The sequence below is a fragment of the Myotis yumanensis genome, unplaced genomic scaffold, assembly GCF_028538775.1.
Source record: "Myotis yumanensis isolate MYYU_CA2020_CCGP unplaced genomic scaffold, mMyoYum1.0.hap1 SCAF_8, whole genome shotgun sequence".
NCBI lineage: Eukaryota > Metazoa > Chordata > Mammalia > Chiroptera > Vespertilionidae > Myotis > Myotis yumanensis.
The window spans coordinates 92,312,428-92,336,167 of NW_027223759.1; the positions used below are offsets into that span (position 1 = coordinate 92,312,428).

At 56.6% G+C, this 23,740-nt stretch overlaps 1 protein-coding gene across 1 annotated transcript in view; it reads left to right on the plus strand.

The window, feature by feature from the left end:
* The window catches only part of MYO7B (myosin VIIB), a 95,563-nt gene that overhangs the window by 12,246 nt on the left and 59,577 nt on the right, over positions 1 to 23,740 (plus strand). Inside the window, 6 exon segments of the mRNA XM_070423189.1 lie at positions 7,640 to 7,686; positions 12,086 to 12,199; positions 13,145 to 13,168; positions 13,170 to 13,298; positions 14,497 to 14,681; positions 18,345 to 18,466. Of these exon segments, the coding sequence (XP_070279290.1) occupies positions 7,669 to 7,686; positions 12,086 to 12,199; positions 13,145 to 13,168; positions 13,170 to 13,298; positions 14,497 to 14,681; positions 18,345 to 18,466 (592 nt within the window). The 5' untranslated portion in view covers positions 7,640 to 7,668.

Consider the following 23,740-nt stretch of genomic DNA (forward strand, 5'->3'; position numbering starts at 1 on the left):
TTATTGATGATAGCCATTCTGACACGTGTGAGGTGACACCTCATTATGATATTAATTTGCATTTATCTAATGGTTAGTGATGTTGAGCATCTTTCATATGTCTACTGACCATCAGTTTGTCTTCTTTGGAGAAGTGTCTATTTAGGTCCTTTGCCCATTTTTTTAAATTGGATTGTTTGTTTTCTTGGTGTTGAGCTATATAAGTTCTTTATAAGTTTTGGATATTAACCTCTATCAGATGTATCATTGGCAAATATGTTCTCCCATTCAATGGGCCGTCTTTTCATTTTGTGGATGGTTTCTTTTGCTGAGCAGAAACTTTTTAGTTTGATGGCATCCCATTGTTTATTTGGGTCTTTTCTATTTTTTTTTCTTGATGAGTCTGGCTAAAGGCTTGTCAATCTTGCTTATCTTTATAATGAAACAACTATTGATCTTTTGTATTTTTTAGGCTCTATTTTGTTTATTTCTGTTCTGATCTTTATTATTTCCTTCCTTCTGGTCACTTTAGACTCTGTTTGTTTTTCTTTTTCAAGTTCCTTTAATGTAAAGTCATTTTATTTTTTTGAGATTTTTCTTGTTTCTTGAGGTAGGCTTGTAATGCTGTGAATGTTCCTCTTAGGACTGCTTTCCTGGTATCCCATAGATTTGGGGTTGTTATGTTCTCATTTTCGTTTATTTCAAAATGTCTTTAGATTTATTCCCTGATCTCATTGTTTAGTAAAATGTTATTTAGCCTTCATGTCTTGTGTGTTTTCAGGTTTTTTTTTCTTTGTGACTGATTTCTAGTTTCATAGCATTATGGTCAGAGAAAATGCTTGATATGATTTCAATCTTCTTAAATGTATTGAGACTTCTTTTGTGTCCTAACATGTGGCCTATCCTAGAAAACGTTTCATGTGCACCTGAAAAGAATGTATATTCTGCTGCTTGAGGGTGAAATGCTCTGAAGATGTCAATGGAAGCATCTGATCTACTGAGTCATTTAAGGCTGCCATCTCCTTGTTGTGTTGTCTGGAAGATCTATCCACTGATGTCAATTGGGTGTTAAAATCCTCTTGTTTGATTGCTCCCTTTATCATTATGTATCCTACTTTGTCTTTCACTATAGCCTTTGATTTAAAGTATGTTTTGTCAGATATAAGTATTACTACCCCAGCTTTTTTTCCTTTTCCATTTGCATGGAATGTCTTTTTCCATCTCTTTACTTTTAGTCTGTGTGTATCTTTAGTTCTGAAGTGGGTCTCTTGTAGACAGCATATATATGGGTCTTGTTTTTTGTTTTTGTTTTTAAATATTTTATTGATTTTTTTTTTTTTACAGAAAGGAAGGGAGAGGGATAGAGAGTTAGAAACATCGATGAGAGAGAAACATCGATCAGCTGCCTCCTGCACACCTCCTATTGGGGATGTGCCCGCAACCAAGGTACATGCCCTTGACCAGAATCAAACCTGGGACCCTTCAGTCCGCAGGCCGACACTCTATCCACTGAGCCAAACCGGTTAGGGCAAGGGTCTTGTTTTCTTAACCATTCAGCTACCATATGATTTTTTTTATTGGAACATTTAAGCCATGTACATTTAAAGTGATTAATGATAGGAACATATTTATTGCCATTTATTCATCTTCTTCTAGCAGACTCTAACATTTCTTACAATACTGGTTTGGTGGTAACAAACTCCTTTAACTTTTTTTTTTTTTGTCTGGGAAGCTCTTTATTTTCCCTTCTTTTTAAAATGATGGCCTTACTGGGTAAACTAGTCTTGGTTGTAGGTCCTTGCTTTTTATTACTTTGAATTTTTCATGCCAATCCCTTCTGGCATGAAATGTTTCCATGGAAAAATCAGCTGACAGTCTTATGGGCGCTCCCTTGTAGGTAACTAACTGCCTTTCTCTTGTAGCTTTTAAAATGCTCTTTTAGTCTTTAATTTTTGCCATTTTCATTATGATATGTCTTGGTGTGGGCTTCTTTGGGTTGATCTTGTTTGGGACTCTCCACACTTCCTGGACTTGTGTGTCTTTTTTCTTCACCAAGTTAGGAAAGTTTTCAGTCATTATTTCTTCAAATAGGTTCTTAATTTCTTGTTCTCTCTTTTCCCTTTCTAGTACCCCTATGATGTGGATATTGTTATGCTTCATGTTGTCCCAAATGTCCCTTAAAATATTCATATATATATATATATATATATATATATATATATATTCTTTTTGCTGCTCTCATTGGGGTTTTCCCCCTACTTTGTCTTTCAAATTGCCAATTTGATCTTCTGCTTCATCCAACCTGCTATTTATTCCTTCCAGTGTATTCTTCATTTCAGATATTGTATTATTAATTTCTGATGGGTCCTTTTTTATAATATCTATGTCCATTTTAAGCTGTTAAGCATCCTTATAACCATTACTTTGAACTTTATATCTGATAAATTGCTTGCTTTCATTTCATTTAGCTCTTTTTCTGGAGAATTCTCTTGTTTTTTAATTTGGGGCCTGTTTCTTTGTCTCCCCATTTTGGCTGTCTCTTTGTGTTTGTTTCTATGTATTAGGTAGATCTGCTCTGACTCCCAGTCATGGTAGGGTGGCCTTATGTAGTAGGTGTCCTGTGGGATCCAGGGGAACAGTCCCCTTGATCTCCTGAGCTGGGTGCTCTCAGGATGCCCTTTGTGTGGGTTATATGAGCCCTCCTGTTAAAATCGAGTCTTCATTGCTATTGGCCCATTTGTGCGTGGGATTGACCCTCAGGCTGGTTGACGGTGAGGCTTAACCCCCAGTGTGGCAGGCAAGCTGCTGTGCAAGTGCTGACCACGTGGAGCAGAATCCGCCTCCGCAGGGATGGTGCCTGCTGAGATCTCCCTGTGGGTGTGCTGCTTGGGAAGCTTACTGGGTCCTGCTCTGTGTTGTCTGAAGCTGGCCACTGGGTGTGTTGGTTCAGGGGCTCCTGGGAAGGACTCTGATGCAGGCCAGTGTAATATGCTGCCTGTGGCTGACCCTGGGCACCTGAGTGGAGGTATCAGTGATCCACAGTTTGTGGCTGCCTCTTCTGGCTCTGGGTGCACACAGGAAGGACCAAGCTGTGCACCAAGGCTGACTTTTACCAGCACCGGGCTCAGGGTTGTGCAGCAAAAGACCCAAAGCACCCAGAGGTCTGGCTCTACCTGCCTCCACCTGCTGGCTGCCGGATAGGCTGTCATGGAAAGAGCCCCTGGCTGAACTTCTCAGCAGGGTGTAAGGTCCACAGGATGAGGTGAGAGAAATTCCAGGGGGTGGGGCTATTGCTTCCCTCCATGCCGATGCCCATGGATGGGAGTGCTCTGCCCCGGAGGATGGTGTCTCTGGTGTGAGGGAATGACTCCACATGGATCTGAGTGGCTGACCCTTCAGCTGTCTCCCCAGAGCCACAAACCCCAGACTCTTCTGAAACTCTAGTCCGCTCTGCCCTCCTTCTGCTGAAGCCCAGGGTGAGCGGCTATGAATGGAATTTTGTGCACTGGCCCTTTAAGAGGGTGCCTGTGTCTCCAGGCATCTCCACCTGGCAGACAGAAACCCTGCTTCTTTTCACAGCTGGATATCATGTGGCTGCTTCTTCCTGGCTCTCATGCACTGGGTTGGGGAGCCCACCTTGGGGTTTAGGCCCCACCCTTCTCAGGGGGAACTCCCCTCAGCTGAGACATTCCTCCTGCACCTCAGCCACTGCCTGTGGGAGCCTGGCCAGCCCTTGCTGCCAATCTTGATGTGACTTCTGTAAATCCTTGGTTATACGGCTTCTCTGCAGCTAGTCTTCGGTTGGTTATTGAGGATGATTTTTATATAATTTAGTTGTAATTCCAGTTTGATCCTGGGAGGGGGTTAGTGTAGCTTCTACCTACCCTGCTACCATCTAGGATCTTGGGCAACTTTTTCAAGCAACTCAGCTCTGGGGCAAAAACAAGAGGAGGACAATAACTGGGAGGTGTCAACGAGGCCAAGAAAATTCATTTTAGAGCAGACAAGGCCTGAATTTATCTCTCTGCGGGGAGAAAAGTCCAGAAGAGTGAGGATGAATGAAGATGTGAGACCTGTATTAGCTATTTATTGCTGCATCACAAATTACTCCAACATTTTGCAGCTTAAACTACAAATATTTATTCTCTCACAGTTTCTGAGGGTCACAAATCTAAGAGCAGCTTAGTTGTCACTTCTGGGCCGGGGACCCTCATGAGGTTTGTATAGTTTGCTTGGGCGGAACTCATGTTCTGAGGGTGCGGCAGCTGGAAGCCACGGCCAGGGTGCTGGGAGGTTGTTTTGTGGAGGCCTCTTCCCGGCTTTTAGACGGCTGCCCGCTGGCTGCTTTGCGCGCATGTGGTCATCCCTCTATGCATGCGCACCTCCGGTACCTCTTCCTCTTCTGCTGGATTAGGACCCACCCTAGCAGCTTTGCTTTAACCTCGTCACCTCTTTAAAGGCCTTGTCCCCAAATACAGTCCCGTTCTGAGGAGCGAGGGGCTAGGACTTCAACACAGGAATGTGGGGGGAGTAAAATTCAGACATAACAAGTTTCAGTCGTGGGGATGACCCCTTGCCTGGGGCTGGACGATCTGCTTCCGAGATCGAGATCATTGACTGTGGACTAGAGACCTCGTTCCTCACCACATGGCCTTTGCTTAGGGCTGCCGAGTCCTCAGACATGGTAGCCGGGGCGTCTGAGCGAGAGCAGGGAGCACAGAGCCTGTCACTCCCAGCTTAGAAGCTGTGGTCACCACTCCACACTGATCACATTTGTCAGAAGTGGATCACTAAGTCCACACTCAAGGTGGGAGTCCCCAGGCCTCAGGCCCCAGACCCCAGGCCCCAGGCCCCAGACCCCAGGCCCCAGGCCCCAGACCCCAGACCCCAGGCCCCAGGCCCCAGACCCCAGGCCCCAGGCCCCAGACCCCAGGCCCCAGGCCCCAGGCCCCAGGCCCCAGACCCCAGGCCCCAGGCCCCAGGCCCCAGACCCCAGGCCCCAGGCCCCAGACCCCAGGCCCCAGGCCCCAGGCCCCAGGCCCCAGGCCCCAGGCCCCAGACCCCAGGCCCCAGGCCCAGGCCCCAGACCCCAGGCCCCAGGCCCCAGACCCCAGGCCCCAGGCCCCAGGCCCCAGGCCCCAGACCCCAGGCCCCAGGCCCCAGGCCCCAGGCCCCAGGCCCCAGGCCCCAGACCCCAGGCCCCAGGCCCCAGGCCCCAGGCCCCAGACCCCAGACCCCAGGCCCCAGACCCCAGGCCCCAGACCCCAGGCCCCAGGCCCCAGACCCCAGGCCTCAGGCCCCAGACCCCAGACCCCAGGCCTCAGACCCCAGACCCCAGGCCCCAGACCCCAGGCCTCAGGCCCCAGACCCCAGACCCCAGGCCTCAGGCCCCAGGCCCCAGGCCCTAGACCCCAGGCCTCAGGCCTCAGGCCCCAGACCCCAGGCCCCAGGCCTCAGGCCCCAGGCCCCAGGCCCTAGACCCCAGGCCTCAGGCCCCAGGCCCCAGGCCCCAGGCCTCAGGCCCCAGACCCCAGGCCCCAGGCCTCAGGCCCCAGGCCCCAGGCCCTAGACCCCAGGCCTCAGGCCCCAGGCCCCAGGCCCCAGGCCTCAGGCCCCAGACCCCAGACCCCAGACCCCAGGCCTCAGGCCCCAGGCCCCAGGCCTCAGGCCCCAGGCCCCAGGCCCTAGACCCCAGGCCTCAGGCCCCAGACCCCAGACCCCAGGCCCCAGGCCTCAGGCCCCAGACCCCAGGCCCCAGGCCTCAGGCCCCAGGCCCCAGGCCTCAGGCCCCAGGCCCCAGACCCCAGGCCCCAGGCCCTAGACCCCAGACCCCAGACCCCAGGCCTCAGGCCCCAGGCCCTAGACCCCAGACCCCAGGCCCCAGGCCCCAGGCCCTAGACCCCAGACCCCAGGCCTCAGGCCCCAGGCCCTAGACCCCAGGCCTCAGGCCCCAGGCCCCAGGCCTCAGGCCCCAGACCCCAGGCCTCAGGCCCCAGGCCCCAGACCCCAGGCCTCAGGCCCCAGGCCCCAGGCCCTAGACCCCCGGCCTCAGGCCCCAGGCCCCAGGCCTCAGGCCCCAGACCCTAGACCCCAGGCCTCAGGCCCCAGGCCCTAGACCCCAGGCCTCAGGCCCCAGGCCCCAGGCCCTAGACCCCAGGCCCCAGGCCCCAGGCCCCAGGCCCCAGGCCCCAGACCCCAGGCCCCAGGCCCCAGGCCCCAGACCCCAGGCCTCAGGCCCCAGGCCCCAGGCCCTAGACCCCCGGCCTCAGGCCCCAGGCCCCAGGCCTCAGGCCCCAGACCCTAGACCCCAGGCCTCAGGCCCCAGGCCCTAGACCCCAGGCCCCAGGCCTCTGGCCCCAGACCCCAGGCCCCAGGCCCCAGGCCCCAGGCCCTAGACCCCAGACCCCAGGCCCCAGGCCCCAGGCCCTAGACCCCAGACCCCAGGCCCCAGGCCTCAGGCCCCAGGCCCCAGGCCCCAGACCCCAGGCCCCAGGCCTCAGGCCCCAGGCCCCAGGCCTCAGGCCCCAGACCCCAGACCCCAGACCCCAGGCCCCAGGCCCCAGGCCCCAGGCCCCAGGCCCTAGACCCCAGGCCTCAGGCCCCAGGCCCCAGACCCCAGGCCTCAGGCCTCAGGCCTCAGGCCCCAGACCCCAGACCCCAGGCCCCTGGCCCCAGGCCCCAGGCCCCAGGCCCCAGGCCCCAGGCCCCTGGCCCCAGGCCTCAGGCCCCTGGCCCCAGGCCCCAGGCCTCAGGCCCCAGGCCCCAGGCCCCAGGCCCCAGGCCTCAGGCCCTAGACCCCAGGCCTCAGGCCCCAGGCCCCAGACCCCAGACCCCAGGCCCCAGGCCCCAGACCCCAGGCCCCAGGCCTCAGGCCCCAGGCCCTAGACCCCAGACCCCAGGCCCCAGGCCTCAGGCCCCAGGCCCTAGACCCCAGACCCCAGGCCCCAGGCCCCAGACCCCAGACCCCAGGCCCCAGACCCCAGACCCCAGGCCCCTGGCCCCAGACCCCAGGCCCCAGGCCCCAGGCCTCAGGCCCCAGGCCCTAGACCCCAGACCCCAGGCCCCAGGCCTCAGGCCCCAGGCCCTAGACCCCAGACCCCAGGCCCCAGGCCCCAGACCCCAGACCCCAGGCCCCAGACCCCAGGCCCCAGGCCCCAGGCCCCAGGCCCCTGGCCCCAGGCCCCAGACCCCAGACCCCAGGCCTCAGGCCCCAGACCCCAGGCCTCAGGCCCTAGACCCCAGGCCCCAGGCCCCAGACCCCAGGCCCCAGGCCCCAGGCCTCAGGCCCCAGGCCCTAGACCCCAGACCCCAGGCCCCAGGCCCCAGACCCCAGACCCCAGGCCCCAGGCCCCAGGCCCCAGGCCCCAGGCCCCAGGCCTCAGGCCCCAGACCCCAGGCCTCAGGCCCTAGACCCCAGGCCCCAGACCCCAGGCCTCAGGCCCTAGACCCCAGGCCCCAGGCCTCAGGCCCCAGACCCCAGACCCCAGGCCCCAGGCCCCAGGCCCCAGGCCCCAGGCCTCAGGCCCCAGACCCCAGACCCCAGGCCCCAGGCCCCTGGCCCCTGGCCCCACCAGGCATCCCGCTGGCGCTGACGGAAGAGCACTGGGCCGTGCATGGCGGTCAGGGCGGAGCACTGATGACCTGCCCTCTCTCTGCACAGGCTTTGAGCGTGGCTGTCGCTGTCGCAGGATGTCGGCCTTCAGGCTGGTAAGCATTTCACCTGCTCCCTCCCCTCCGGGGCGGTGGTGGGGAGTCAGATCCCTGCCGGAAAGAAGGGAGGCGATGAGGCCCGGGAAACACCAGGGAGATGGAGTCGTTGAAACAGCCAGCCGCGGCCTCAGCGGACCTCGTGTGCTCGGTCATCCCTCGCTGACATCCCGGCTTAACGTGTGGACGAGTTTCTCCGGGCGCAGCTGAGAGAGAGGGCAGCGCCGGCCTCCGGCCAGGGCCTCCCGCCAGCTGGCCGCCTGCTGTCCGGGGCAGGAGCCCCTGGAGAGGAGCTGGGGGCTGGGGGACACTGGCACGCCCTGCCGGGGGAGGTGGGGCAGGCTCCGTCTCACTGGGAGGCTCCTGCGGGGGGGGGGGGGGGGGGGGGGGGGGCGGAGAGCCCAGAGGAGAGCCCCCACCAGGGAGCCAGAGAGTCTGCCATGTCCTCCTGGACACAGAGCCCGCAGTGGCCGGGGTCTTGGCTGCGGGGTCCACGCGCTGCGAGGGGCAGCCCCCACGCTGGGCCTGCGGCTCCCGTGGCTGAGCCCTCAGTGACCCAGTCCCCGCTGGCGGCCGGCTCGGTTTTCGGTTCTCGCTGGAGCTGCTTCGGGGGGAGGCGCGGGGGGGGGGGGGGGGGGGGGGGGACACGCGGTCTCAGGTTCAGGTTCAGGGCGCGGCTGCTGGCGACTCGTCACCAAGGCCAGGCGCCGGCAGCTGGGACGCAGGCCCGGGCGGGCGCAGGAACGGTGGGCCCGGGCCCTGCTGCCCAGGGGGCTCACTTCAAGCAGAGTTTAGATCCCGGGACCTGTCCCCTCCACCCCAGCTCCCGGGAGGAGGGGCACGGCGCGTGCACCGCCTCCTGCCGCCCCGAGGCGGCTCGAGGGCGGCCTTGCTGAGCGCGTTTCCCCGCGCCTCCCGCGCTCCGTGCCAGTGGCTCCTCCGCGTGCCCACGCCCTGGCCCGGCCCGCCCCGTGGGCGCGCTCACAGGTCCTCACCGGCCAGGAGCCTGAAGCTCAGAGGCTTCGCGACCTGCCCAAGGTCATAGCCTCATGGAATGGGGGGCGGGGGGCGGGTAGAAGCAGGTGTCTGACTTCAAAGGGGCTGTCCATTCATTAGTCTGCTGGGCGGAATGGAGCCTGGACAACAGGAACCCGTTCCTCACGGCTCCGGGGCTGGAGGGGCGTGGTCAGGACACCCAGGGCTGGTGTGTGGGAGACCTCTCCACCTGGCTGCAGACGCCCGCCTCCTCACTGTGCGACATGGCCTTCCTTCTGTGGAGAGAGAGAGAGAGAGAGAGGTCTGGCATCCCCTCTCCGTATGAGGACCTGACCCCACTGGGTTGGACCCCTTTGACCTCATTTAACCTGAATCACCTCTTTAAAGGCCCTGTGTCCAAACACAGTTACATTAGAGGTTAAGGCTCCAACATGTCAATTTGGGGGCGATGCAGTTCAGTCCATAAAAGGCTTTAATATTTAATCTCAATTATTAAGAAAATTCAAGCACACCCAATAACTACTTCATGGAAAGAGTTTTTTAAGCAATTAGCAGTGGACCCCCTCGGCCAGTGAAATTTCTAGTTTAATTAAGATGGGATTTGAGTTGGAGAAAACTGATTTGCACACTTCGCCAGGCTCTGGCGGCTCCCTTCGCTGGCTGTGCGCCCTTAGCCATGCCTCTCTGCTCTCTGGCCCTCAGTCCACCGCTGTCGAACACACGGGCTCTCTGGTTTTTAGTCACTTTAGTGAGAGCTCATTTTCCTTCCAAATGAGAACTACGGCTGGCTTCACACCTGCGTGCCTGGGGCGCTGCAATGGACAAGGCCAGATGGAAATGTTTTGAAATTCCAAGTGCCTCTCTGCTAGGTTGGCACAATCCCCAATCCACGAAGCCATAGTCTTTTGCTGAGCTTGATGGAAAATCCTCATTCCTACCCGCAGTCAAAACTCACCTCCACAACTTATTCTCCAGGCCTTTGAGATACTGCTCCCTCAGCTGGGTTCAAATAAAGTCTCACAAAAATTTAAAAAAATCAAACAGAAAACATGCCTTAACAAATGGCCAGGCCCTGCAAAGGGGGGCGGGGGCTCAGGGTCCGCTGATGGACCTAATGAGGCTCAGACCAGAAGCACTGAAGGAGGCTCCTGCGTGACCCCTCCAGGCACAGAGCCATCTCCAGGCCCGGCTCTCCCACCACAGGAAGAGAAAGAATGGCGGTGGGGCAGGTAGGAGGTGCAGGACCGGCTTCAGGGGGGCTCAGGCCTGCACACCCGGAGGCTGGCGGAGGCCTCTGAGGAGCAGCCTCCAGGAAGCTCTCGGTTCCCTGCAGGGGATTCTGTCTGGGCTGCTCTGTGTGCAGCGGGCAGCGCGTGGCATGGCCCGGGAAGCAATGAAGGCTATGGAGCATCTGGTTCTGCAGCTCAGCCTCTGCTTCTTGAATCTCAGCAAGGACTTGGCTTGGTTTGCAGCTGCTGGTTCTCATTCGTTCCTTTCGTGCTCCTTTCGTGGCCCAGCTCTTCTGCCGGCCGCCTTCCCTGCCGCGGGAGCCCATGAAGGTGCTCTCTCTCCTTCCTGCGAAGATGCTCTCTCCTTCCTGCGGCTTCTCCGGGCTTCCTGCTGAGCTGTGTCCACAGGGAGCGAACAGCAGTCATGCTCCAGCTTGGCCCTCACGGTTCAGACTGGATGCAAGTGGTCTCTCTCTCATCTCTGGTTTTGACCGGTGTTGCTGTGAGAGCCTGTCTGCCTTGGACAGTTAGCCTGCTTGCTTTGGCGACTCTCCAGCTGTTCCAGCTGCCACCGCTCGATCCCCACTGGAGCGCCATCTGCTGCAGAAAGCTTTTCCTAAGACTCGGAGACTGTCAGTTCACTAGTTCACTGAGCGGTGTGTCGCTCACGCTGGCCCTCCGCACCTGTAGCAACTGCTCCTTGCTGATCTGGTTATTCCAGCGTTTACTTCTATAAAGTTGCCGAGGCACCCCGTTTAAAGAGTCAGCCCCCGCTTCCTCTTCCCCGAGGCGACCACAGGCAACCCTTCCGGGGGTTCTCTGATCTTTCATTTTAGGGAGCGATCACGCTACAGCGCCCCTTGAGTTTCTGGCTTCAGCATCATCTCTTACTGACTTTCCACATGCAAACAGGCCGTAGCTCCTCTCCCAGAGCCCCATCCCTTGCACTCACATATACACTATCCACCTCTCCATCCTCCAGGCCTTGCTAAATCCTCGCTTTGATCCGATCTGCACACAGTTTACTTGTGTTACCTGCTAGTAAGTAAATGCTATTCAGGAAGCACTGATCCAGGCAGAAGCCCAGACAGTGTTCTGACCAGGAGCCCAAGGCCAGCGTGCTGGCTTCTGAGAAGGGCCTTTCCGTGCCTGGAGGAGGCTTTCCCACGTGCAGACGAGCTCACGGAGCGACGCTGGTTCTAGACACTGTCTCACGCTCAGTCTGGGCCTCCTCGTGTCTGCTCCCCGGTGTCCTGCACACAGTTCTTCGGGCCGCCAGGCTGCCGGGCCGCCCGCAGGCACGCTGCCTGCTTTCCCGCCCAGAGGCCTGGGAAGTGAGATGAGTGAGGCCACTCCTCAAGATGGCCGCTTCTCCATTGTAAAGTGGCTCCTTTGATGTTATTGTTTGCACAGTCTTCTGTGAAGTTACCTGCTTCAGCAGTGCTAGTCTGTCCCCTGGTGTGTTTCCAACCTCGCTGTCATTTCTGACCTGTGTTTACTTCTTTTCCTCCATTTCTGTCTTGAGCTCTGCCAGCCAAAGCTTTATCCTTTCAGTTGTCTCACTGCCTCATTTTTTGCTTCTGGGCTGCACCTCAGGAAGTTTTTGGAAATCAAAATGAGACACTTGGTCACAACTCCCCACTGCTCTGTGGCAGTTCTGTTCGCTCGTTTGCTTGTTTGTTTTTCCTGGTGTGGCTCCCCTGCTCCACCCCTCCTTGTGGATGTCAGCTTCCTTGCAAGCAGACCTCTGCTGGTCCCTTTGGCATTACTCTTCTGTGAATGGGGTGAGCTTTTGTGGCTCACAGGGAGGTTTGTGTGGGCCAAGGCCGTGTCGCGGCCAGTAGAAACCTAGTGAGGTTTTCGTCTTCACTTCTCCCAGCCAATGGGCTTGGTGCTTCCCGGCTGCTCCCAGGGCGAAGCCTGCATCCTGCAAATCTGCTTGTCCTTCTCTCAGAACCCAGCTGGCCAGGGACACTTCTGCAGCACTTCCGCCACTGTCCTGGCCTGAGTGACCAGGAGGGGCGGGCGGGGGAGCGGGAGGAGCAGGAGGGTGCAGGGGAGACAGCCCCAGCTGCCTGGGAGCGCTCAGTGGAGGGGACACCCCAGGCAGGGAAGTCTTGAGCAGAAGGGAAGGTGGAGCAGGGGTCCAGCTGCAGTGTTCTCCCTCCTTCTAGGGTGACCATGTGTGGCTGAACCCCACCTCTGCCAGCAAAACCAGCATTGCCATCGGGGGCGTCATCAAAGAAACGAAGCCTGGCCGGACCTTGGTTGAAGATGACGAGGGCAAGGTCAGTGTGCGCTGCCCTCCCTCTCCGGGCGCTGCCCTCCCTCTCCGGGCTGCCGGGCTCTGAGCCCCTCTCCCAGGCTGCCCTCCCTCTCCCGGGCTGCCCTCCCTCTCCCTGGCGCTGCCCTCCCTCTCCGGGCTGCCCTCCCTCTCCCGGGCTGCCCTCCCTCTCCGGGCTGCCCTCCCTCTCCCGGGCTGCCCTCCCTCTCCGGGCTGCCCTCCCTCTCCCGGGCTGCCCTCCCTCTCCCGGGCGCTGCCCTCCCTCTCCGGGCTGCCCTCCCTCTCCGGGCTGCCCTCCCTCTCCGGGCTGCCGGGCTCTGAGCCCCTCTCCTCGGTGCTGCTCCCACGCGGAAGTTCCAGAGTCCAAGTGAGGCCTGTGTGGCGGGAAGCCTGCGGGGAGCCCGCCACCCACCGGACCGGGCTGGGCTGGCTGAGGGACGGTTCTATAATGGAAAAGTGGGAGGTGGTTCGGCAGATGGAAAACCAGGACAATTAGGGGAGCAGGAAGTGGGCCAGGCTGTGGTGGAGAGGAGGCGGCAGGGGCGCTGAGCTGGAAAGATGGGGAGCTGAGTCCACAGCCTCCATGGGGCGGGGGCGGGAGCGTGGCTTCCCAGCAGATGCCTGTGGCCCCTCCTAGGGAAGCGGGTCACGTGTTAGCAGTTACCTCTCTGTTTGCAAGATGATGTTATGAAGTGAACAGCACTTTCACTCGCAGTTATTCCAGCAATCTGTGAGGCTCCCGCTGCAGCCTGCGGTCACCCAATCACAGCTCTCTGACCCTGGTCTGAAACTCACCTCTAGCCCCAGCTCACTGCCCCTGCCCCAGGCCCGCGGACCCCAGCCAGGCTGACCGGCGGGGGCCGGTGGCGAGGCGGCTGGCCGGCTGAGAAGGTGGACAGGTGGTGGCCACGCGGGAGGGTGCCTCAGGGTGGTCTGCCCTTCCTTCCAGGAACACTGGGTCCAAGCAGAGAACCCTCGGCACCCTCAGTCCCATGCACCCCAACTCGGCCGAGGGTGTGGACGACATGATCCACCTGGGGGACCTGAATGAGGCGGGCATGGTGCACAACCTCCTGATCCGCTACCAGCAGCACAAGATCTACGTGAGTCCCCTTGTCGCGCGGGCTCCCCACGGGGGCTCCGTCCCCACATGCTGGCTTCCAGGCGGAGAAGCCACACGCGGCACAGCCGGGTCCATCCCCACGGCCCAGGTCCTCACCGTGCGGCGGGGCAGGCACATGCCCTTTCCCCATCTCTGCTCCCTGACCTGCAAGATGGTGGTGATGCTTCCGAGGGCACCGCGGGAGCTCAATGGGTGCAGCCTCCGCCCGAGCAGAAGGTCTGCTCATGGCCCAGTGAGCCGAGGTCACGGCACAGTCGCCTGCGAGGCCCCTCCTCTGCTGTGCAGACAGTCCGTGCGGCCAGCCTGGCTTCCGTCCAGGGAGCTGGTCACACCAGGAGGGGTGCACTGATGCAGGCCCTTTTCCGAGTCTGGCGTGGACAGAGGTCCACCCAGCAGGGCAGGCTTTCCCGGGACCAGCAGCGTCCCAAATCCACGCCAGCCCCGCCTGAGTGGGCGTGGCCGGGACGTCCCTGCATCCCTGGCCTGTCACAGGGAGATGTGGCTCAATCGGCTCTTCTGGGATGCCCAGAAGAGTGGGGAGTGAGCAGGGCCATGAATGGGGAGGGACGAGTGAAGACCAGGAAGTGGTCCAGGGGAGGGGCATGGGGTTCTTGAGCCACTCCCCCTGAAGATATGTGGGAGCTCCTGGTCTGAGAGCAGGGGCGAGCTGCCTTCTCTCTAGCTGCCACAGTCCTCACAGGGAGCTGGCTTAGCCTCTCCATTCCTAAAACAAAGACTAAGACGGGATGATCCTGTGACTTGTAGAGGCGGCTGCCCTGTCCCACCCCCAGGGGGCAGGTAGGGCTCCTGGGGTTGCACATGAGCAAGTGGTCCTTAACGGGCCGCAGGGATTAGTGGGGGCTGACATTGCTGACCCGCCTCACAGGGGCCCTGTGGGAGACAGGGGACACTACCTCATACGTCCAGCCCGTTTTTACCCAGCTCCTAACTACCCACTAGGGTGGTAAACGTTAACAGTGACCGCCTCACTCAGCCCTCACTCACGGTGAACAGCCTGCCTTTTCAGAGGGAGGACTGAGCAGCTGAGTGTCTTGTTTCCTGGCCAGAATCAGACCCCCCCCCCCCCCTCCCCGAGCGCCAGCTACTCCAAGGCCTGGGTCGGGCCAGGCAGTGCTAGCCCACGGGCGGAGAGTGCTGACCTCCTGCTCCTTCCCCAGACATACATGGGCTCCATCCTGGTGGCCGTGAACCCGTTCCAGGTGCTGCCCCTCTACACCCGGGAGCAGGTGCAGCTGTACTACAACTGCCACATGGGCGAGCTGCCGCCGCATGTCTTCGCCATCGCCAACAGCTGCTACTTCAACATGAAGAGGAACAAGAGGGACCAGTGCTGTATTATCAGGTGGGGCGGCCGCCACGTTCCTGGGACAGGCCAGAGGGCCAGGCACTCCTCTGAGCGCCTTGTAAAGGACCCTCTCCCCACAGACAGTGTGTGACTTAGGGGCTCCGTTCAGCTGCAGACATCCTCCCCCAAAGCCCAGGAGCCCTCAGGCATCTGGCCCCTGCTGCCCCTCTGCCTTAAGTCCTTCCCAGCCTGTCTACCTGCCTTTCTTCCTCCCTCCCTTCCTCCCTCCCTCCCTCCTCTCTCCCTCCCCTCCCCCCCTCCCTCCCTTCCTTCTTCCCTTCCTTTCTTCTTTCTTTCTTTCCTTCCTCCCTTCCTCTCTCCCTCCCTCCCTCTCTTCCTTCCTCCTTCCCTTCCTTCTTCCCTTCCTTCTTTCTTTCTTTCCTTCCTTCCTTCCTTCCTCCCTCCCTCCCTTCCTTCCTTCCTCCCTCCCTCCCTTCCTTCCTTCCTTCCTTCCTCCCTCCCTCCCTTCCTTCCTCCCTCCCTCCCTCCCTTCCTTCCTTCCTTCCTTCCTCCCTCCCTCCCTCCCTCCCTCCCTCCCTCCCTTCCTCCCTTCCTTCCTTCCTTCCTCCCTCCCTCCCTCCCTCCCTCCCTTCCTTCCTCCCTCCCTCCCTTCCTCCCTCCCTCCCTCCCTCCCTCCCTCTCTCCCTTCCTTCCTTCCTTCCTTCCTTCCTTCCTCCCTCCCTTCCTTCCTTCCTTCCTTCCTTCCTTCCTTCCTTCCTTCCATCCTTCCTCCCGAACCTGCTCTCCCAGGGCATCTCCAGGACCTAGAGTGTCCCCACCCCCAGTGACTATTTCCTGAGACAGGACGGATGGGATGGGGATGGGATGGCTCATTGAGAAATGAAATGTAGCATAGGCATTTGGGGCTGTGGTCAAACAGGTGAGGTCTCACTAAAAAAAAACAGAACAACTGAGGGCAGGCCTCAGGTGAGCACAGGGCAGCAGCGGCTCCAGGCGGTAGCCCTCCAGGCACTGGGCTCAGAAGGGATGTGTCCCCCCCAGTCCAGGACCTGACCTGATTCAGAGAGTCGTTGCCCACCTCTGCTTCCTGCACAGGCCCTCTGGCACCCAGGCAAGGGAGGGCGAGGGGACAGCAAGGAGGAGGGCGACTTGGCTCCAAGACACATTGCCTGGTGCTCTAGTTGTCTTTCACTCACTCACTCACTCACTCATTCCCTCACTCACTCATTCCTTCCCTCATTCATTCACTACTCATTCATTCACTCCCTCCCTCATTCATTCACTACTCATTCATTCACTCCCTCCCCCCTCCCTCATTCATTCACTACTCATTCATGCACTCACTCATCAGAGGTGCTGTTGTGCTCCACCTATGCCTCCCCATCCTAAGGTGGGGAGACCACAGCAAGGAAAGGGTCACAGTCCCTGCCTCAAGGAGCTTCCATCTTGGAGAAGGGAGACAGACAGGCAGACAATAAATAAGCAGGTGTTTCCAGCAGGTCATAGGAGCTTTGACGAAAAGCACAGCAGGAAAAGAGAAGAGAGCCGGGACCCAGGCGGGAGGTGGAGGGGCAGACCAGTCGAGCTCCCAGGGGAGGAGAGGTTGGAGCAGCACCAGAACGAATCCTGTAGCACAGGCTCTCGTGCTTCATGTTGCCAGCAGCTCTCTGACAGACATGCTATTCCTGTTCTACTGTTGGAAACCTACAACCAGAGAGGGTGAGACCCCTTCCCAGGGACACACAGCCATTAAGCAGGGGACTGAGACCCAGGGCTCTGGAAAGGAAGAGGGGGCGGGGTGATGTCCACTTCCCCAGTGAGAGGGTTTCTGTGCCAGGAGCTGGTGTTCTTGTTACCAGAAAGGGGCCTGGCCCTGAGCGGGTCTGCCTGGGGCCGGCCAGTAGCTTGTGGGCCTAGACTTCATGCGGGAAAGATTTCACAACCGGAGTCCAGGTGACTGCGAGGCAGCATTTAGAAAGCCCGGACAGTGGAACAAGGAGGGCTTAGCATAGCAGAAGCAACAGGAGCACCCAGGCTGGGCTGCCCTCGCTCTCTGGGAAGTCTGAGAAGAGGGGCCTTGGGAGCCCAGGGATTCGCCTGTGATGCGCTGCTATTGTCCGTTGCTGCCCTGGCTGCAAGCCTCGTGAGGCCTCTTAGCGTTTAGGAGATGTACCCTGTGGGGGAAGATGGGGAAGGGAAGGTGGGTGCTGTCCCTGGGGAGAGCGCTGGGTCCTTGTCTTGAGGCTTTTATCTCTCCTGCAGGCGGGAATCTTAGGGGAGGTCCCAGGGGAGGGTCTTCATAGAATACTCATCCGTTTCCAGGTGGGCTTCCCCAGGGTGTGGTCTCCACCGGGGGGTCAGTGTGAGGGCAGGGGGCCCTCAGTCAGCACAGCTGGTCCTGGTGTCACTCACCTGGTTTTGCTGTTTTTCTGCATCTGGAACTGAATTACACTGAGGCCTAGATGTTACCTCTAGGGAGGGGCCTTCTGCATCTGCTGTGCATTGCTCTGCCGGTTTGTTCAGCTCTCTGCCTCAGTTTCCCTGGCCCACTCATGCTGGCTCACTGGTCTGTCTCACTCTGACCTCCCTCAGGCTTTGCCAATCTGCCCCTAGACTGGGGGCAGGGGCCATGGCTGGCTGCAGGGCTCACAGCCTCACCTTCACCTCCGGCACTCAGTGCCTGAAAGGAGGGTGGGGTACCGGACTCCCGCCCTTTGCATGGACACTCAGCCAGTCAGTGAGACTGCCCCTGCCCTGCCCCTGCCCCTGCCCCTGCCCCTGCCCCTGAGCCTGCCCCTGCCCCTGAGCCTGCCCCTGCCCCTGCGCCTGCCCCTGCGCCTGCCCCTGCCCCTGCGCCTGCCCCTGCGCCTGCCCCTGCGCCTGCCCCTGCCCCTGCCTCTCCTTCTGATTTAGCCGGAGCTCTGGGAGCTGACTGACTTAACTGGCATAGCAAAACTTTTTAAAAAATTAATATTTTCAGATGAAACAATATTTGTCTGGGATTCGCTTCAAAATAGTACAAGAGGGGAAACAAAATCGGCCAGAGGCTGAAGCTGGAAACGGGATTGTGGGAGTTTATCATGCAAACTGCACCGTGCAGGGGCCCCTGGGGTCACGAGACAGGGCAGACCTGACTGAGCGCCGGCTGCGCTGTGGCCGCAGGTGGCAGCCGGGGCCCTGCCGCTGTCAGCAGGACAGCCCACTCCTCTGCCTCCATCTGTAATGCTTGACCATGTCCACAGTAAAGAATAATTTACACAGAAGTAACATCTCAGCCTTAGCCGTAGCAGTAATATTAATCATTACAAATTGGAGTGTTCGTTATGTGCCAGACACAGTATATTTTCTGACTTAATTAAATGTCCTAAGTAATTTTAAAAACTAATTTTCATTTCTCACCACCATGAAATTAATATATATTCACTATGAAAATATTAGAAAAATTCAGGAAAATATTCTCAGGAAAAAAATTGCTGTGCCCGTGACCCTGGAACCGAATCGGGCCTGCCCGCAGGGCTCGCGGGGAGAGGGTGAAAGACCGCTCCCCGTAACCACGCAGCATGGACGTCTGTACCCCGGGACCGAGGGCCTGGGGGGCTCTCTTCAGACTGCCCAGGAAGCAGGCCTGTGGGGGGTGGCCAGAGAGTTGAGGGGCGGAAAATCTCCTTTTCTATTGACTAACCCCCTCTACGTCTGCAGCGGCGAGTCCGGGGCCGGGAAGACGGAGACCACCAAGCTCGTCCTGCAGTTCCTGGCCACGGTCAGCGGCCAGCACTCCTGGATCGAGCAGCAGGTGCTGGAGGCCAACCCCATCCTGGAGGGTGAGCAGGCGCCCCCCGGCCCCCGCCCGGCCTCCCTGCAGGAGGAGCCTTCGTTTCAGCCAGGGGCCCTGAGGGAGGGCGGAGGGGCACCCCCTTCCAGACTTCTGAGGACTCCTCAGGACACGAGAGATTGGGGTGGGAGCGAGTGTGGGGCCTCGAGGAAGCACGAAGGGGAGAGCTGACGACCGTAGAAGCTTCTACTCAGTGTGTTTTCCACAGGATCCAACAAGTCTTTCAAAAGGGGACCAAGATGAAATGAACTTGGCCGTGCTGGGTATCGAGTTCGGGTCCTCGGGAAGCAGTCGCCAGCCCGGCTGGGCCTGTGGAGGTTTAGTGAGGGAGGAAGCAGGGTGCCCCCGACGAGCCTCTGGCTGGGATGCCGCAGGACCCTTGGGCAAGCAAAGGGCAGTGCAGGCCTGAGGGCTGGCCACCCCCACGGAGCTCTGGGCCAATGCCAGAGCAGGAGTCCTGCCCTGGGCCCGCTCAGTCTCTGGTGGGGGTGGCCGGAGAGGCGACCTCAACCCCAAGGCTGTCAGCCACTGGCCAAGAGGTGCCCTTCTTCTTTTTAACTGAGGTGTGGTTTACGTACAGTAGATACTCACCTTTTTGACGTTCAAACTCATACAATCATACAACCCCCATCATAATCAGGCCCTTTGTCGTTAAGTCTCTCCCAGCCCAGCCCCTGGCAACCACTCAGAAGGTCATGCAGTTAAAACCGTACAGTGCGTAGCCCTTGGGTCTGGTTGCTGTCGTCAGCGTCGCGCACTGGGACTGCCTCGCGGCGTTGCCTGCGTTGAGTTACTCCTCTCGCTCCTCTGCACGGCGGTGCCCAGCTCGCTCGGCAAGCCAAGGACCTTTGGGTTGTTCAGTTTTTAGTGATTATGAATAAAGCCTCCTCCAGTAGCTGCATACAGGTTTTTGTGTAAACACATGCTTTTCTCTTAAATAAACATGCAGGTGTAAAATGGTTGGGTGGTAGGTGAGCACTTTAACTCTGTCAGGAACCGCCCACAGCCGCTCAGTGCTGGGTGCTGTCAGGTGGCCGTCTGCACGTGGGAGCAGAGCGCGTCGCAGCCGGCTCACACGCACTCCAGTGTGCGAACACGCTCGCTTTTCACCTGCTCACTTCCCATCTGTGCAGCTTCTCTGGTGAAGGGTCTGTTCAAATGTTTGGCCTGTTTTTTGACTTAGTTGATTCCTTGTTTATGATTTTGTAAAATTAGCAGTATGTTCTGGATACAAGCCCATTATAAGACAGGTGTTCTGCAGATATCCACCCTGCCCCGTCTGTGGTGTGTCCTTTCATTCTCTTAACAGTGTTTTTGTAGGGTAGACGTTTTAGATTTTGATAAAGTACAACTTTTCTTTTCTTTTCTTTTATTGGTTACTAGAGGCCCGGTGCACAAAAATTTGTGCACTCGGGGGGGGAAGGGAGGGTCCCCCAGCCCGGCCTGTGCCCTGTCACAGTCTGGGACCCCTCGGGAGATAACGACCTGCTGGCTTAGGCCTGCTCCTGGGTGGCAGAGGGCAGGCCCAATCCCTAGGTGCAGCCCCTGGTCGGGCTCAGAGCAGGGCCGATTGGGGAGTTGGGGCGCCGCCCCCTGTCATGCACAGAGCAGGGCGGATCGGGAGGTTGCGATGCCACCCTCAGTCACGCTCAGGGTAGGGCTGATTGGGGGGTTGGGGCACTGCCCCCTATCACACTCAAGGCAGGGTCGATGGGGAGGTTGCGGCGCCACCCCCTGTCACGCACAGAGCAGGGCCAATCAGGGGGTTGGGGCACTGCCCCCTCCTCCCTCCCCCCCGTCACACACAGAGCAGGGCCCATCAGGGGGTTGGGGAGCTCCCCCCTGTCACTCATAGAGTAGGGCCGATAGGGGAGTTAGGGCACCGCCCCCTGTCACACACAGAGCAGGGCGGATCAGGGGGTTGGGGCGCCAACACTGTCACACTCAGGGCAGGGCCGATGGGGAGGTTATGGCTCTACCCCGTCACAGACAGAGCAGGGCCCGTGGGGGGGGGGGGGGGGGTTGGAGCGCCACACCCTGTCACTCACAGAGCAGGGCCGATCAGGGGGTTGGGATGCCACACCCTGTCATGCTGATCTGGTGCCAGGAGACCTCTCCGCTCCGCTGATCCCGGTGCTGGGAGGCATATTACCCTTTTACTATATAGGATAGAGGCCTGGGGGCTGGCTGGTTTGCCCTGAAGGGTGTCCTGGTTCAGGGTGGGGGTCCCCACTGGGGTGCCTGGCCAGCCTGGATGAGGGGATGATGGCTGTTTGCAGCTGGTCACACACCCTTCAGGGTGGGGGTCCCCACTGGGGTGCCTGGCCAGTCTGGGTGAGGGGCTGAGGGCTGCTTTCAGGCTGGCAGTTTTGACTGAAGCTCCCAAACACTCCTTTTTTTCTTTTTTTTTTTTTCTTCTGGGCCAGCTTTAGCTCTGGCTCTAGCTCTGAGGCTTCCGCTGCTGGTTTGTTTGCCGTTCTGTAATCGAAACAATGTATAACTTCAGCTCTGAGATCCCGGGCCTATATTTGTTAGAATGTTTCAAACTGCCAGCTCAGAGGCCTGCAAGGCAGGTGGGGAACATTGGAGTCTGCAGTCCCTGGAGCAAGCCTCATGTTCGCTTCCAACTGCCTGGCTGCCGGCCGCCATCTTGGCTGACAGTTAATTTGCATAAGGATATGCTGATTAGCCAATGGGAAGGGTAGCGGTCGTACGCCAATTACCATTTTTCTCTTTTATTAGTGTAGATGCTTTTGGAGTTATATCTAGGAAATCTTTGCCTAACTGAGATTATCTTTTATGTTTTCTTTTAGATGTTGTGTAATTCTAGGTTTTACATTCTGGTGTATGATCCATTTTATGTTAATTTTTCTAGGGTGCAAGGTATAAGTTGAGTCTTTCTTTCTCTTTTCTTTCCTTCCTCTCTCCCTCCCTTAGTTCTTTCCTTCTTTCCCTATAGCTAGCCAATCATTTCAGCTCCATTTGTTGAAAAGACTATTCTTTCTCCATTGAATTGCTTTTGTACTTTTATCTAAAATCAGTTGGTCATACACTGGATCTATTTCTGGATTCTCTATTCTTTTTTAAAATTATTTATTGTTGAAAGTATTACAAATGCCCCTCATTTTCCCCCCATTGCCCACCTCCACCTGCCCCACCCCAGGCCTTCACCACACTATTGTCTGTGTCCATAGGTAATGCCTATATACGTATGAGAAGTTTGGTTAATCACTTCCCATCACCCCCCCTTCCCTCTGACATTTGTCAATCTGTTCCATGTTTCCATGCCTCTGATTCTATTTTATTCATCAGTTTATTTTGTTCATTAGATTCCTTGTTCATTTCTTTTTATTTTTAGATTCAATTGTTGATAGATATATATTTATTGGCATTTTATTGTTCATATCTTTTATCTCTTCTTCTTCTCCTTCTCCTCCTTCTCCTTCTCCTTCTCCTTCTTCTTCCTCTTCTTAAAGAATACCCTTTAGCATTTCATGTAATACTGGTTTGGTGGTGATGAACTCCTTTAGCTTTTTCTTGTCTGTGAAGCTCTTTATCTGACTCTCAATTCTAAATGATAGCTTTGCTGGGTAGAGTAATCTTGGTTGTAGGTCCTTGCTGTTCATTACTTTGACTATTTCTTGCCACTCCCTTCTGGCCTGCAAAGTTTCTGTTGAGAAATTAGCTGACAGTCGTATGGGTGCTTCCTTGTAGGTAACTAACTGCTTTTCTCTTGCTGCTTTTAAGATTCTCTCTTTGTCTTTATCCCTTGGCATTTTACTTATGATGTGTCTTGGTGTGGGCCTCTTTGGGTTCCTCCTGTTTGGGACTCTCTATGCTTCCTGGACTTGTAAGTCTATTTCTTTCACCAGGTAGGACAGTGGTTCTCAACCTTCCTAATGCCACAACCCTTTAATACAGTTCCTCATGTTGTGATGACCCCCAACCATAAAGTTATTTTTGTTGCTACTTCATAACTGTAATTTTGCTACTGTTATGAATCGTAATGTAAATATCTGATATGCAGGATGTATTTTCATTGTTACAAATTGAACATAATTAAAGTATAATGATTAATCACAAAACAATATGTAATTATATATGTGTTTTCCAATGGTCTTAGGCGACCCCAGTGAAAGGGTCATTCAACCCCCAAAGGGGTCATGACCCACAGGTTGAGTACCACTGAGGTAGGGGAACTTGTCTATTATTATTTCTTCAAATAGGTTTTCAATATCTTGCTCTCTCTCTTCTTCTTCTGGAACCCCCATAATGCGATTGTTGGTATGCTTGAAGTTGTCCCAGAGGCTCTTTACACTATTTTCATATTTTTTAATTCTTTTTTCTTTTTGCTCTTCTGATTGGGTATTTTTTGCTTCCTCATATTCCAAATCATGAATTTGATTCTCAGACTCCTCTACTCCACTGTTGAATCCCTGTAAATTATTCTTTTTTAAAAAATATATATTTTATTGATTTTTTACAGAGAGGAAGGGAGAGAGATAGAGAGTTAGAAACATCGATGAGAGAGAAACATCGACCAGCTGCCTCCTGCACATCTCCCACTGGGGATGTGCCCGCAACCCAGGTACATGCCCTTGACCGGAATCGAACCTGGGACCTTTCAGTCCGCAGGCCGACGCTCTATCCACTGAGCCAAACCGGTTTCGGCAATGTAAATTATTCTTTTTAAAAAAATTTTTTTACTGATTTCAGAGAGGGAGAGAGAGATAGAAACATCAATGATGAGAGAGAATCATGGATCGGCTGCCTTCTGCATAGCCCCTATTGGGGATCAAGCCCACAACCTGGGCATGTGCCCTTGACAGGAATCAAACCCTGGACCCTTCAGTCCACAGGCTGATGTTCTATCCACTGAGCCACACCAGCTAAGGCTAAATTATTCTTTATTTCAGTTAGTGCATGCTTAATTTCTGACTGGTCCTTTTCCATGTCTTTGATATTCTCACTAAGATCCTTAAAAGTCTCATGAAGATTCTTGAGTAACCTTGTAACCATTGTTTTTAACTCTGTATTCAGTAGTTTGCTTGCTTTCATTTCTTTCATTTGTAACATGTTTCTTTGTCTTTGCATTTTGGCTGTTTCCCTGGGTTTGTTTCTATGTATTAGGTAGAGCTGCTATGTCTCCTGGAATTAGTAAAGTGCCCTTATGTAGTAGCTGTCCTGTAGGGCCCAGTGGCTCAGCCTCCCCAGTCACCTGGGCTGGGCACACTAGGTGCACCCATGTGGGCTGTGTGCACAG